This window comes from Centruroides vittatus, unplaced genomic scaffold, assembly GCF_030686945.1.
Source record: "Centruroides vittatus isolate TY-2023 unplaced genomic scaffold, ASM3068694v2 scaffold_149, whole genome shotgun sequence".
NCBI lineage: Eukaryota > Metazoa > Arthropoda > Arachnida > Scorpiones > Buthidae > Centruroides > Centruroides vittatus.
Genome location: NW_027122681.1, coordinates 1,833,471 through 1,846,863, shown reverse-complemented (window position 1 = coordinate 1,846,863; position 13,393 = coordinate 1,833,471). Strand labels below are relative to the sequence as shown.

General features: G+C 28.9%; 1 protein-coding gene across 2 annotated transcripts in view; it reads left to right on the top strand.

Moving 5' to 3' along the window:
• Positions 1–13,393, top strand: part of LOC136987265 (protein mono-ADP-ribosyltransferase PARP4-like) — a 55,921-nt gene that overhangs the window by 16,035 nt on the left and 26,493 nt on the right. For both annotated transcript variants that reach the window (XM_067284973.1, XM_067284972.1), the window contains exons 3-10: positions 411–603; positions 3,992–4,107; positions 4,254–4,397; positions 4,469–4,636; positions 6,659–6,793; positions 6,887–7,063; positions 7,136–7,296; positions 11,889–12,125. In XM_067284973.1, the coding sequence (XP_067141074.1) occupies positions 411–603; positions 3,992–4,107; positions 4,254–4,397; positions 4,469–4,636; positions 6,659–6,793; positions 6,887–7,063; positions 7,136–7,296; positions 11,889–12,125 (1,331 nt within the window). The remainder of the gene's footprint in view (positions 1–410; positions 604–3,991; positions 4,108–4,253; positions 4,398–4,468; positions 4,637–6,658; positions 6,794–6,886; positions 7,064–7,135; positions 7,297–11,888; positions 12,126–13,393) is intronic.

The window sequence follows — 13,393 nt, the reverse complement described above, 5'->3', positions numbered from 1 at the left end:
AAATGAATGATTTTTGTATTTTTGAAATCTTATTTTTCAATTGTAAAGGGTATTGATTGATTATTATTAGGCTACAATTTTCAAATTGCAGACCTGTAAATTCCCACTGGCATCTGTTGTCTGTCCTTCATTAATCTTGAGAACCAGAGTTAGATAGATGACAGGTATGACTTGATTGTTATCAGGAGAAGTATGATGTACAGGGGCAAAACACAAAAAGCTTAAGGGCCAGAAACCCCAATTAACCATATACAAACTTCTGGTCTAGACCATAAGCTTTTCGTAATTTAAAAATTACAGCTCGGTATTGTGAAGATGTTGCAACGAGTAATTACTTATCTAAAAATTTCAGCAGTATATTTACATTATACACGGAATATATAATTTACTCACTATTATTTTTTTTCCAGACTAAATTTGTAATTTGTTTAGAATCAAATACTTCATCAATAAAACAAAAGACAGCAAAGAAATATGGAATTCCTATAGTAAAAGAAGATTATATTAATGCATGTTTAGAAAACAAGAAACTAATTGATACCAAATCTTTCCTGATTTCAAATGAAACTCAAATGAATGGCTTTCGTAAAGGAAAAATTTTTGGTAAGTTAAATTTATAATTGAAATTTTAGTAAACCTGTTAAGTGCTAAGGATATATTTCGGAAGAATATTTTACATTATATTTTATAAAAAATAAACGTAAAATTTTAAATGCTGCTTTCTTAGTTTAGTGTTAATAGCTTTTAATGATAGCAATAAGATTAAAAAAATAATAATGCAGTATATAATTCTTAAATTAATTTGATGATAGTTTAAATAAACTTTCTTAAATTTGAGGTAATTTTTGAGTAATTTGTGAAACAAAATCTGGAAGAATGTAAAATAAAAAATGAAATTTGTTTCCATTCTGATTTATTTTATAAAAATTAGTCAATGTCACATACATTAAACTGATTACAGTGTACTGTTAGTGATTTGAACTGCAGTATGAAGTTGTTCAGATTAGCAGCATGATGCATAAAGAAATGGAAGTCAAAATGACAAGAAACGAACACACATACATTTATAAATTTCTGTATTGTATTTGGTACACACATTTATGTTCAAAAAGTATGTACATAGTGTTAATTTCTCAAGTTTGTCATATTTTTTAAAAAAATCTAGGATTTTATTTTATTTTTGGCTGGAATATTTAACTGAAAAATGAACAATATTTGTTCATAATATAATATTCAGAATTGAGATTTGTGAGTGTGTACTTGATATAATAGTAGTAGTAATGAATACAGTAAATATAATATTGTATTAATATAAATTTAAAAATTTCTTTGTTTTTATTACTTTTCTTTCAAATTTCTCTATCTTTATTCCAGTAACTCATCGTAGACTGCATATCTTATTAAAACACTACACTCATGACACCTTATAAATTTGCAGCCGTGTTTATTTGGTACAAACGAACGTTTTCGGTCGTGTTTAACGACCTTCTTCAGGAAATATCCAGAAATAAACACGGCTGCAAATTTATAAGGTGTCATGAGTGTAGTTCTTTATTCCAGTGTTTTCCAACATTTTTTTCAATAGTGCCACCCAAACTTGGTAATTTTTTTCTTGTGTAATCATACTTTTTTGTCAGTATAGAGTGCATATTTTGTACTTTCAGTAATACATGTAAGAATCCTTGTGTTTCTCGGTACTATTTTGCATCACCCCTAAAGTGTCATTCTAGCCTTCTAGTATGCCGCAGCAAACTAGCATTGCCTTATCCTTTCATATTATTATTTTTTGTTTTGTGTATTGAAATTTTTATAGCGTTTCTGTTTCTTCTGTACAACTTTTTATTTTCATATCTTTCTAATCGTAACTTCTTTTCCATTTTTCTCATGGCTGTAATATCTTAATCTGATCAATTTAAAAATGTTTTTATTAAATATACAAAGCTATATCTTTAGATCTTTTAAATAATTATTATTTAAAAAAAAAAAATAATACAGATGAAGCTGTCTCGAATCTCGCAGGAATGAGAAAAAAATTCGAGCTAGTCAGATTTTGAGATATAGAGGTTCCTGCACAGTAAACATTAATAGGTTTGGTTGGAGATATGGTATTTTATTAACACAATAGCAAGTACAGTACATACCTGTATTAGGTATAGATAAAACATTTTTGATATACCTTAACAGAAATAGTTTGTCAATCATTTTTAATGTCTGATTTTCTTCAACCAATAAGACTCAAGCCAAACTTGTAGCCTTAGCCCACCAATGGCTGAGTGGATAAAACTACTGAACACTGGTCTTGAGTTTGCACTTCACCAACAGACTGGCCACATGGTTTTCTTCCATGTGGCCAGCATGTTTTCCAGGTTTTCTTCACCTAAATAGGGACCAGTTTCCTATTTAAAGTTTTCCCTGGAGGTATTGCTCATGTATCATGAGGCCATAAACAAATAAACTAAATCAAAGTCATAGCCAATCAAAGAAAAGCAGTGTTATATTGCAAGAGATGTTTCTCAACTACAGTTTATAATATGATAATGTAGTCACTGAGATTTGAGATAGTAATTGACAATTCAGTCCATAATTTGAGATAGAGGTTTTGTGAGAAAATTATTTGTAATAAACATGGAAAATATATTGAATTTAGACTGAAAATAAAGGAGGAAAAATAAATTTCAAGATGAAAGAGGTTTTCAAGTAGGTTTTCAAGTAAACATATTTGATATACAGATTTAACTATATATGAAAAGTAGATTAAAATCTAAAATATTTAAATATTTATTCTATATATTGAAATTGGTAATTCAATTTTATATTTTCATTTTCATTTTTCAAAAGAAAATGAAATATTTGTGTAACTCTTAAAGTAAGATTATTTTTATTGTTAGTCAGTTATTTGTTTTCAGATATCTTTATCTTATTCAAATTAATGGAGTTATCAGTAATCGTGGAATTAAGCGATACAAATGAAATTGATAATTGTTGTTTGAATTTCTTATTAGTTTTGTTATAAATACATTAAATTAATTATTATTTGGATGAAATACAATATAGCTAAATAAATTTAAAAATGAATTAATACATTATTGTTATGTAATATTTCAATTTGTTCTTTTAAATTCATCTGAAATGTAATAAAAATAGCATTGAATAATTTTTTTGCTAGATAAAGTATGGTTGAGGAAACCTTCAGATTTGCTTAGCATCTAAGTTATATTGCAAAGGAATTTAAGAATTTATTTCTTACGATGATATGCATTTATCAGCATACTTATATGTCTGATGTATCATATATGATAAATGTAATTGCAGAAATATTTTTATCAGATGTTTCTATAATCTAAAGAATAACATCATGATATAAGTAGAGCTTGTTAGAAAATTCTGTACTTAACATATCTTCTCAGTTTTGTGTGTCTCTTGTTTTTACATGTAATAATTGTAGCACTATACACTAACAATGTGTAAATCATGTTTTAATCTTTTATTCATTTACAGTAAAATTTACATCAATAATTGTGTTGTAAAGTGTTCATAAATGCAATAAACACAAGTTTTGTCCATATACAGACACTAGGTATTCAGAACTGTTTTTTCATATGCTTATATTCTATGTTGACATTTGACAATTACATTTGTTAAGCAGCACATACCTATATAGTTACAGATTTTAAATATTAATTTGGCACATTATAAAATACAGTATATACAGTGTATTACTAGATATTTATTATCACAATACATTGAATTTTATTATTTATTTTATTGCATTTGTTGTTTAACAGGATTGTATTAAAGTAGTAAAAAAAATTCTTAATATAATTGTATTTTTATTAGCTCGTTTGAGGTAATATGCACTTTTTTAATTACAGGTAGTGTGATTATATATAAACATTTTAATTGACAACACACATTTATTATTAATTATGTCAAATATTTAAAATTTGATATCATACAGGAAATATTTTTATTCTTATCTGTTGGTTTTCAGTGTCTTCGGATGTGCAAAAACAGCCCACAACTGTTCAAGTATTTTTGAATTCACTTCCAACATATCCATATGAAGAGTTACACAGATATGAACTTGTTAAACCTGTGGTTTTGAAGGTGAATATCAGAAATCTGTACAGAGCAATATTGTTTAATTGTTGTTTTTTTAATATATTTAATAAAATTCTACTTTTGCTTTATATATTAAATGGATTATTATTTTTATTTACATTTTAATTACTTTAAATTTAATTTTTTTTAAGGGAAAAGCACAAAAAGCATCTTCAAGAGGTACATTACATTATAATTTTTGTATTGTTGAACTTCATGTTGCTTCTAGTGAAAGAAATGTTGAAGCAGATAAAGAGTTTTGTGTGTTTGTAGAAGAAGGATACATAAGTCAACAAGTAATGATGAATTTATTAGAATATAAAATGCCATTATTATTTGAAATTAAAATAATAATGATATTTTTCAGGATGAAAATACTGTTGAAAGTAAAAAAGTTTGTTATTTTCTCGAAACAGCTGAAAGAGCTTTGTCAGTATTTAGTCAGATTTATTTTGCAAAATGTGGACCTCCTCATTACATGATTGAAGTTATGGAAATTCTACATCCTGAAGTTGGATCTCTTGCATTTCAAAAAGTATGCATTTCAAGTATAAATGTTTAAATTTTTCATTTTATTAAAAATAATAGATAAAAATCAAATTATAATTAATAATAATAAGGTAAAATTATAAATGGTAACCCATAAACTATAAATAAAAATTTATTACACAAGTCTATATGGAAATATTTTTTTAATAACTTCTTTAGTTTTGTCAGTTTTGTTACTAAGCTCGTCGTTGTTTCATTTGTTAGTGAATAAATAAATAATTTAACTTATAATAATTTATAACAAAGATAAACATTATATTAGATATGATAATTAGTAATTATATTTTATATTTATATAATTGGGCTGCAATTTGAAAAAATTGTAGACATAAATTTCCACTGTCGTTTGTCTGTTCATCTGTCTTTTCTTAATTTCAATTTTCATAATCAAATATGGAAACTTTGGGGCCTCCTGCTCCAAAGTTTTCATATTTGATTATGAACTTTTGATGCAAACCAGAAGGTACATTATTTCAATTCAAAATGTCTCTCCTGAAAGGTGTTAGTTAGGTAGATGACCAACATGACTCTGTTATTAAAGGAAGAGTATGATGTATAGGGGCAAGCCACTACTAATTTGAGGTGGAGAGCATATATTTTAAATTAAATAAATTGAAAATATGATTAAAATTGCAGTCTGGCATTGTGATGATATCACAATAAATAATTACTTGTTACTATATAAATTTGACATATAATATAAAATTAGAATAATTATTTTTGCAACCAAATTTTAACAAATTTGGTTAAAAAGGCTGTTTTTTTTTCAAATAAACACTACTAAGATCAAAGTTCAGCAAGGAAAAGAATACTTTAATAAGCAAAACAGGATGCTCAGTGCTTTTACAGGGATGGAATAATGTCCAAATTTGGATGCTTTTCCATCTCTGTAAAAGTAGAGACTATAATTTATTTGAACTTAAAGGCATATATCATCTCTTACACATTTTGTTGCATCCAATAAAAATTGTTGTTCCTTTTTTTAAAATTTTGTATTCCATTTGCAATCTCATTTGAATTTACTCATTTAAATCTGATCATGATTTTAAAACAAATGAAAATGTTTATTTTACTTATTAAAGCATCCTTATCCTTGCTGGATGTGTTAGTGTTTATTTGAACTGAATCCAGTTATGTGAGTTGCTTATCTGCTTTTTTTTTTTAAATAATGTATATTAAAATATTTGAGTGCTCTTTGTAATGAATATGAAATGCAGTTAATTATAAATGATAAAAAAAACTATTTGTTTTTAAATATTAAAAAGCATCAGGTAGAATAAATTTTCACAAATTTTTGTTTGTATAGTTTATAATAAAGAAAGTAGGATACTTGGAAAACTGAACAAAAACAGTAATACATTGTGGCAAATTCCTAAATTAGTAGTCAGAATAAGCCAGATATTCAGTTGCATTCACGTGGTTATGCCGCAAATTTTTAATAGTGTTGTTGTTCAGTTTTTGTTAAATCTTGAGTGACAAATGTTTGCCATTTGACAAATACAAAGTGCTACAGATGGGTAATTTGTGGTAAATATTTGAGATTTGCCAAATATACCTGAATGTTTGCTATTTTCATTGGAATCAGTCTTTTTACTCACATTGAAGAAGAAGAAACATTTATCTTGGCCATCAAACTACATTTCTTTTACACTATTTTCAAACATGAGTTTCAGAAAATAGATGCATATATGTATATGTGAGTTTATTACTTGACAAACAGTTTGCATCTGCAGGAAAACATTTATCATTTGAAAAATAATGCATCTAGCATTATCTTAAAAGTAAGAAACATACAAAATTGTTGAATTTTATTCAATAAATATTAATATTTTGTAAATAGATTAGTAATATTCATTTTATAGAATATAAATTTATGAATTTTTTTTAAAACATGAATTTAAATAAAATATTTTTATCTACATTGTTTTTTAAAACCAGATTACAATTTATATAATTTGTGAACTTTTGTAAGAAAAGTTTATTGTTAACTAAGTTTGTATAATTTCAGTTGCAGTTGGAATTAAGTTCATTATCTTCACACATAGATAAAAATGTTCTAAATATTGTAGAATTAGTATGGACAGAAGCAATTGGACATTTAAAGAAATATCTAAGTCATCCTGAATTTATACCTTTGTGGAAGGTTTGTAACTTTCTTTGAATATTATAAATTTTTAAAAATTTTATTATAATGATAAAACTTGTTAATTTTTATAAAATTTTATCAAATGTATAGATTGATGAAGCAGAAAGTATTTTACTCCAAATTCACTCAATGTTAAATGAATTTGATTCAGAAGAATTACTAGAGAAACTTAGTAAGGAATTTTATTCAATTTTACCTCATGTGTCAGAATACAGTCAAACTATCAAGTCTAAACAATTAGTTGCACAGAAAAAAGACCTATGTCAAGTGAGGATATAAAAAATTGAATTTTAATTTAATAATTTTACCTGTACTTATTAAAGCGATTTAAAATTTTAGGTTTTACGAGACATGGTTTCTGTCAGTGAAGCCACTGGTTGGTCACCGAAAGGTTGTCTCCATGCCAAATATAAAGCACTTCGATGTCATATTCAATTTTTGTCTTCTGATAGTGAAGAATTTAACAAAATGAATAATTTTGTGATTAATTCACAATTTCGGTATTGTTTTTAATATATGTATTTTGTTTCTTAAACACACGCGTACATGACTTGTAAAATATACTTATCTCATCCATTATTAGAAGAAAAACTTCCTGATAATGAAGTAAAATTTAATACAGTATTTTTACTTTAATGATAGTCATTTAAGTTAAGTTTATTGTTAAGTTGATGAACATTAATTGAATGTTGCAGGATTTTTGATGCATGCAGGTCTTACTGTATTAACATGATAAACAATTCATAAAGCAAGCATTTATGTAGTGGTCTGAACATTTTCATTATTCCTTAAATGAGAAAAATTTCAGTAAGTTCAATGAAAATGAACATACCAAGAAATTTTATATTATGGAACTGTTAATCCAGTCAATGCCTTTTTAACATCTCTTCAGGAATCGTGGACACTCGAAAAGGCATACAAAAGTTGCAGCTTGCTATTATTAAATATTTTGGGTGTGGTCAACGGATGGATCAAACAGTGAATGATGAAGTTATATTTAATTGAAGTAATATCAAAGTCTTGTTAATAAATGATGTTATCAATTCTAATCCACAGTTATCTGTGCCTGCAAAAAATCTATTTTTGTTTCTTTTTTTATCCTATAATTTTCAAATTGCAGATATATACATTTCCATGTTGTCTGTCTGTCTCTCTCTCTCATTTATTAATTTTGAGAATGGAATTAGATAAATGAAAATCAAGACCAGATATGGAAAGCTTAGGGCTTGAGACCCTGATTAACTTCTGGAAGTTCCATGATTTTTTAAAATTAAAAGATGATTAAAAATTGCTGCATGGCATTGTGACAATGTCACAATAAATAATTGTTTGTTTCATTGTGTTTTAATATTCTGTGTTGATGCTCTTCTGACTTTGCTGCTTCTGTTACACAAGATAGCACGGGACGTTCCCTAGTGGGCATTCTAGCAGCAGCAGTGTCATTCCATGATATAAATAATAAATTCATATCAATAATAAATTCCTATTACAAATAAAAATAAGAGCTGAAAATCACTACAGATGCCTCTAGTGGGCATTCTAGGCATTCCATGACAGATTACAGATTTATAAACAGTGGAATCAATAGCTTATATATATATATATAAAAGATGTAAAAATTGTGGTGCAAACAAAGCACTTTTTACCTTATTTGTGTTTTTACTTGGAGATCCTATGGTGAATGAGCACTTGTGTAAGATATTTTTCCATTTATTTACCATTTAACTATCATTAATAGCTGGCTTAGTTAATTTCCTGTGAAGTATTTATACTAATTATAAATTATTTATATTAAGTTATTCAGTATAAGATAGTTGCAATAATAGATTTTTTCAAAATTGAGAACTTCCAATACTGGCATTTCAAAACTACTTTGTATTTATAAAAATATTGTCATTTCCAAAATACAGTTTGTACATGCCTTAAAAATCCTTAAATTTTAAAAGCATTTAGAAAATAATTAAGAATCCTTAATATTCTTATTTTTGCCCTTGTTTTTTTTCAAAAAGTTCTTCAAAGTCAAGTCCTGCATATAAGATATTCTGTAGTTCAAATAAAAACAGTAATAATTTTCTTGAAAAAGCATAAATTAAAATTTTATATAAATTGATTATTAAACTTGCTTTTTTTAACGAGATGTTATTGTATAATTTTATGCTTTGCAAAATAAAACAATTTAAATAATGAAAAAGATGTGCTGCTAATGCAAAGAAAGTTATTAACAAAGTAAACAGAAAATATAGAATTCTATGAATTAATTTTTATGGGTGAGATTTATGATAATATCTAAGAATTGTTAGATACAGTAATATCTCAGTTTTCGTCAATAATCTGTCTGAAAACAATTGGTAAAATTCAAAACTGATGAAAACCGAGGCCTTATTTCCATATGAATCAATGTAAATCTGATTAATTTGTTGTAGACTCTCCAAAATACATACCAAAAGCACATTTTATAGAGAATAAATATAGTGTTTAATACTAAAAACAATATGAAATTAATATAAAATGAATATAAAAGACTAATGTAAAGAATAAATGAACATGTAACATTGCATTTGAAGGGCTGCTGGCTCCGAAAACTTTCTTTTGTCCCATGATGGAGCTGAAAGGGAAAGCAATGGAATTGTTTGGCTAAATTCATAGGGTAATTCTCACACAATGAGAAACAATGTCACACTGAGCAGGAAAAGGTGTTGTTCACCCTTTGTTTTTGCAAAATTAGCAGCGAGGTCATGTGGGCTGCTGACAAAATTCAAGGCAACCAACAAAAATAGAGACAAATTTTTTGCGGAAAAAATTGATGATAACCAAAGTCATATAACAATTGTTAGATGTTATATACAATATGTGATACATAGAAAACAAGACTGTGCTTATATCCTCTTTTTATTTAACAAATTGAGAAAATCAACTACGATCTTCAAAATAGTTCCAGTTGACACACAGCTGCACATGATTCTGGCGACATTCAAGGTTGTTCTTTAGACCATTTTCTGAAAGACTTGAGAATCTCTGTTGTTTTTACTTTCATATCTCCTATGACAAAAAATGGGTTCCTTTGAGCACAGACTTGATTCTTGGGAAGAGATAGAAGTTGCAGGGAGCCAAGTGGCAAATTAGGGTGGGTGCTCAAGCACAATGATGATGTGATTAGATGAAAACTGCTTCACAGACAGTGTTGTGAGGGCTGATGTGGTCTTGGTGCAAAATCCAATCATTTCTCCATAATTCTGGTCATTACTTTCTCATGTGCAATTTTATCAAGTCTTCAAGGTAATATAGCTGTCTAGTCCAAGAATCCACTTTGCCATTACAATATCCTGGATATTGAAGAAAATAATCAATATGGCCTAGGTTTTCTCTCCTTCCAAAAATTGTTTGTGCCATTCAAAAATGTATGCATAAGACATGCACTCTTCATTGTAAAACTCAGTCAATAATTGAAAGGTTCAATCAGAATTCTTTGTTTTTACTAGGAACTTGAGATTAATTTGTTGTTCACTCCTGCACTCCAGTATTTTCCTATTGAGGATATTTGAACATATATCCACTTGTACTGTGTAAAACAATGGAGTTGAGCCTTGTCTTGTGACAGGCTAGAACAGTCTCTCTTTCCTCTTGCTCTTGGTTCCTAAGCTATAGGAGTATTTTTGGTTTTTTTCTGTTTGTAAGGTCAAACAGAAAATATATATATGTATAATACAAAGTAGTAAAATCTTTGCTTTGTTGCCACCTTTCGGGGATGACCATCTTACTTATGTGGTCATCCCTGAAATTCTTCTGTAAAACTGTATAAGTTTTAATATAAATCAAACTCCATTTTTGTGGCTAAGATAGCAGTATTCAAAAGGGATTTATTCCTTTTTATGTGGCCAACAGAATGTGCATTTGTAAAAGCAGTGTATTGTTTAAAGTGTGAAATGTTATGAAGTAAACACATAATAATAAACAAGAAATAACGAACAAGTCGCTTTATTAACTGAAACAATTAACATGGAGACGATATTACACAGATCTTTTACCGTGTCTCCTCTTGTTCAGACTTCCGAGGAGTTTGGCAAATATATACAATCCTGATTAAACAAAAATTACAATTAAACTTAAAACTAATAGTATTGCTACTTAAAAACTAAAAAAGGGAAAAGTAGGATAGAGGATGAAGAATCTACCGGTAGTTTAGATTTGTGGGTCCTGATCCTAAGGTGATGTCGACAATGGGTGCCTTGCAGATGGTGAATCTCCAATCCATCAGCATCCAAAAAAATAAAAAATATTCACTCATAAAAGGGTGCTGGGGCAAATTGTCGGACCTTTGCGGAACGGCTGGTTCAATTATTTTCGGGTCCTAGTCCCCACGTGGTCTGTACTGGCCCTCTCTCTCTTTCGTTCTAAGCCTTGTCTCTGGGTCACTCTCGCCAGACTTCTCTCCTTGGTGTCAAACCAAAAAGTGTCCATTATCCTTACCCTTGTGACTCATGGTTGATTCGGGCAGGACCCCCTCCTGTCCCTTTTGTTAAAACCACCAGTCAGGACCCACAAAAAATGTCGTTCCTGTCAGGTGATGGGAAGGGTTAAAAGCGGAAGGGAGAAGAATTAAGGAAAGAAGAAAGAGTTCTAATTCTATATATAGTATTTACAAACAACAAAATGGCAGACACCCACAAAAGCATTTTAAATGAATTGAGCTTTCATTACTATAGTTTTTGGAAAGTTTACTTAGATCCTTTTTGAATCCTGATTGTATTTTGTAAAAAATGTAACTATGTAACTGGCAAATCATTATAGATTTGCTAGTAACGTCCACTTAGTGTCCACAAGACAGAGTTAAAGAAACATCCCACCTAAGTGACCACCTCACTTGTGTGTTCAGAAATTGTATATTCTGAAGTTGGCCACATCAGTAAGTTTATACTTGTTTTAAAATAATATATCTATTGAATAGGATATGCCTAATTAAAATCAGTTTTAGCATATTTTTTGTTTCATGAAGGTATATGTCCCTTTTATCATGTATGAGTATATACACACTACACACAAAACTGTGAATGTATGTGTGCAAATTAATATGTTATCATTTTTTCTTTTGTAGGGAAACATGTATTAAAGTTCATAATATTTATGCTATTCATCGTGATATAGAATATGCAGAATTTGCAAGCCAAATAACAAACAAACAATTATTATTTCACTCTACTGTATCTTCTAACATTGTTGGTATTCTTTCACGTGGTTTGAAGTTGCCAAAAGTTATTGTAGCAGAATCTGGAGTTGAAAGAACTGATGTTGGAATGCTTGGCAGTGGAATTTATTTTACAGATTCTGCAAGGTTGGTTTTGTTTATATTTCTAATGAAAAATTTAATTATTACTAATTTAATTACTTTAATAATAATAATAATAAAAACATGTTCACTACAAAAACAACAAAATTATTCACAAACAATAAAAACTCTTCTACAGACACATCAGTACCAAAACAAACACTGATACACAGCACAGTGGCACATCAACAGAAGAAGAACTCTTAACTTACTGGTCTTCTCTTTGGTCCAGTGCTGTTACACACAATGCTGATGCTGGCTGGATTGAGGAGGAGAACAAAAACTTGCATAACATACCAACTATGCCCTATGTTGAAATAAACGTACACAACATCCACTACTCTGTTAACAGAACACACAACTGGTGTAGACAACATTCACAATTTCTGGTACAAAAAATTTACATCACTGCACCAGGAACTAGCTAAACACCTAACACACATCATCATCAATCCACAAGACATGCCAAAATTTCTTACTCAGGGCATCGCCTACATGAAACCTAAAAACAACAATACCACAGTACAGACCAATTACATGTCTTCCAACACTCTTCAAATTATTGAATCCTGTATCACAAACAAAGTATACAAACATGTTGAAGAACACGACATTCTAACAGAACAACAAAAAGGAACAACAAAAAGGATAGAAATCACAGGGGATGCAAAGAACAGTTACTCATAGATTCAGTCATTCTACAGCAAGCACACAAACAACACAAACATACACATGGCATATACAGACTACAGAAAAGCATTCAACAGTGTTCCACACAGTTGGCTAATACATATTCTACATATGTACAAAATACATCCATCACTCATTGCATTCTTCCAAAACACCATGCAGCATTGGAGAACAACAATACATCTCAGGGTTCATAACACTTTTATACAAACAGACCAAATATTTATTAGATGAGGAATTTTTCAAGGAGATTCCTTGAGTCCTCTCTGGTTCTGCCTAGCCTTGAACCCATTATCCAACATGTTAAACAACCCACAATATGGCTACAATATCAGACATGAAAAAACAACACAGTTTATACTGTCACATCTCATGTACATGGATGACATAAAACTTTATGCATCTACACAAAAACAACTTCATCAACTCCTACAAATCACACATTCATACACCAAGGACATACAAATGGAGTTTGGCCTAAATAAATGCCCACTTCACATAGAAAAAGAAATCCTGAAGAAAGAAGATTTTCCACTTGGAGATGGAGACGTTATTGAATCCATGGAAGAAGGTGAGTTCTACAA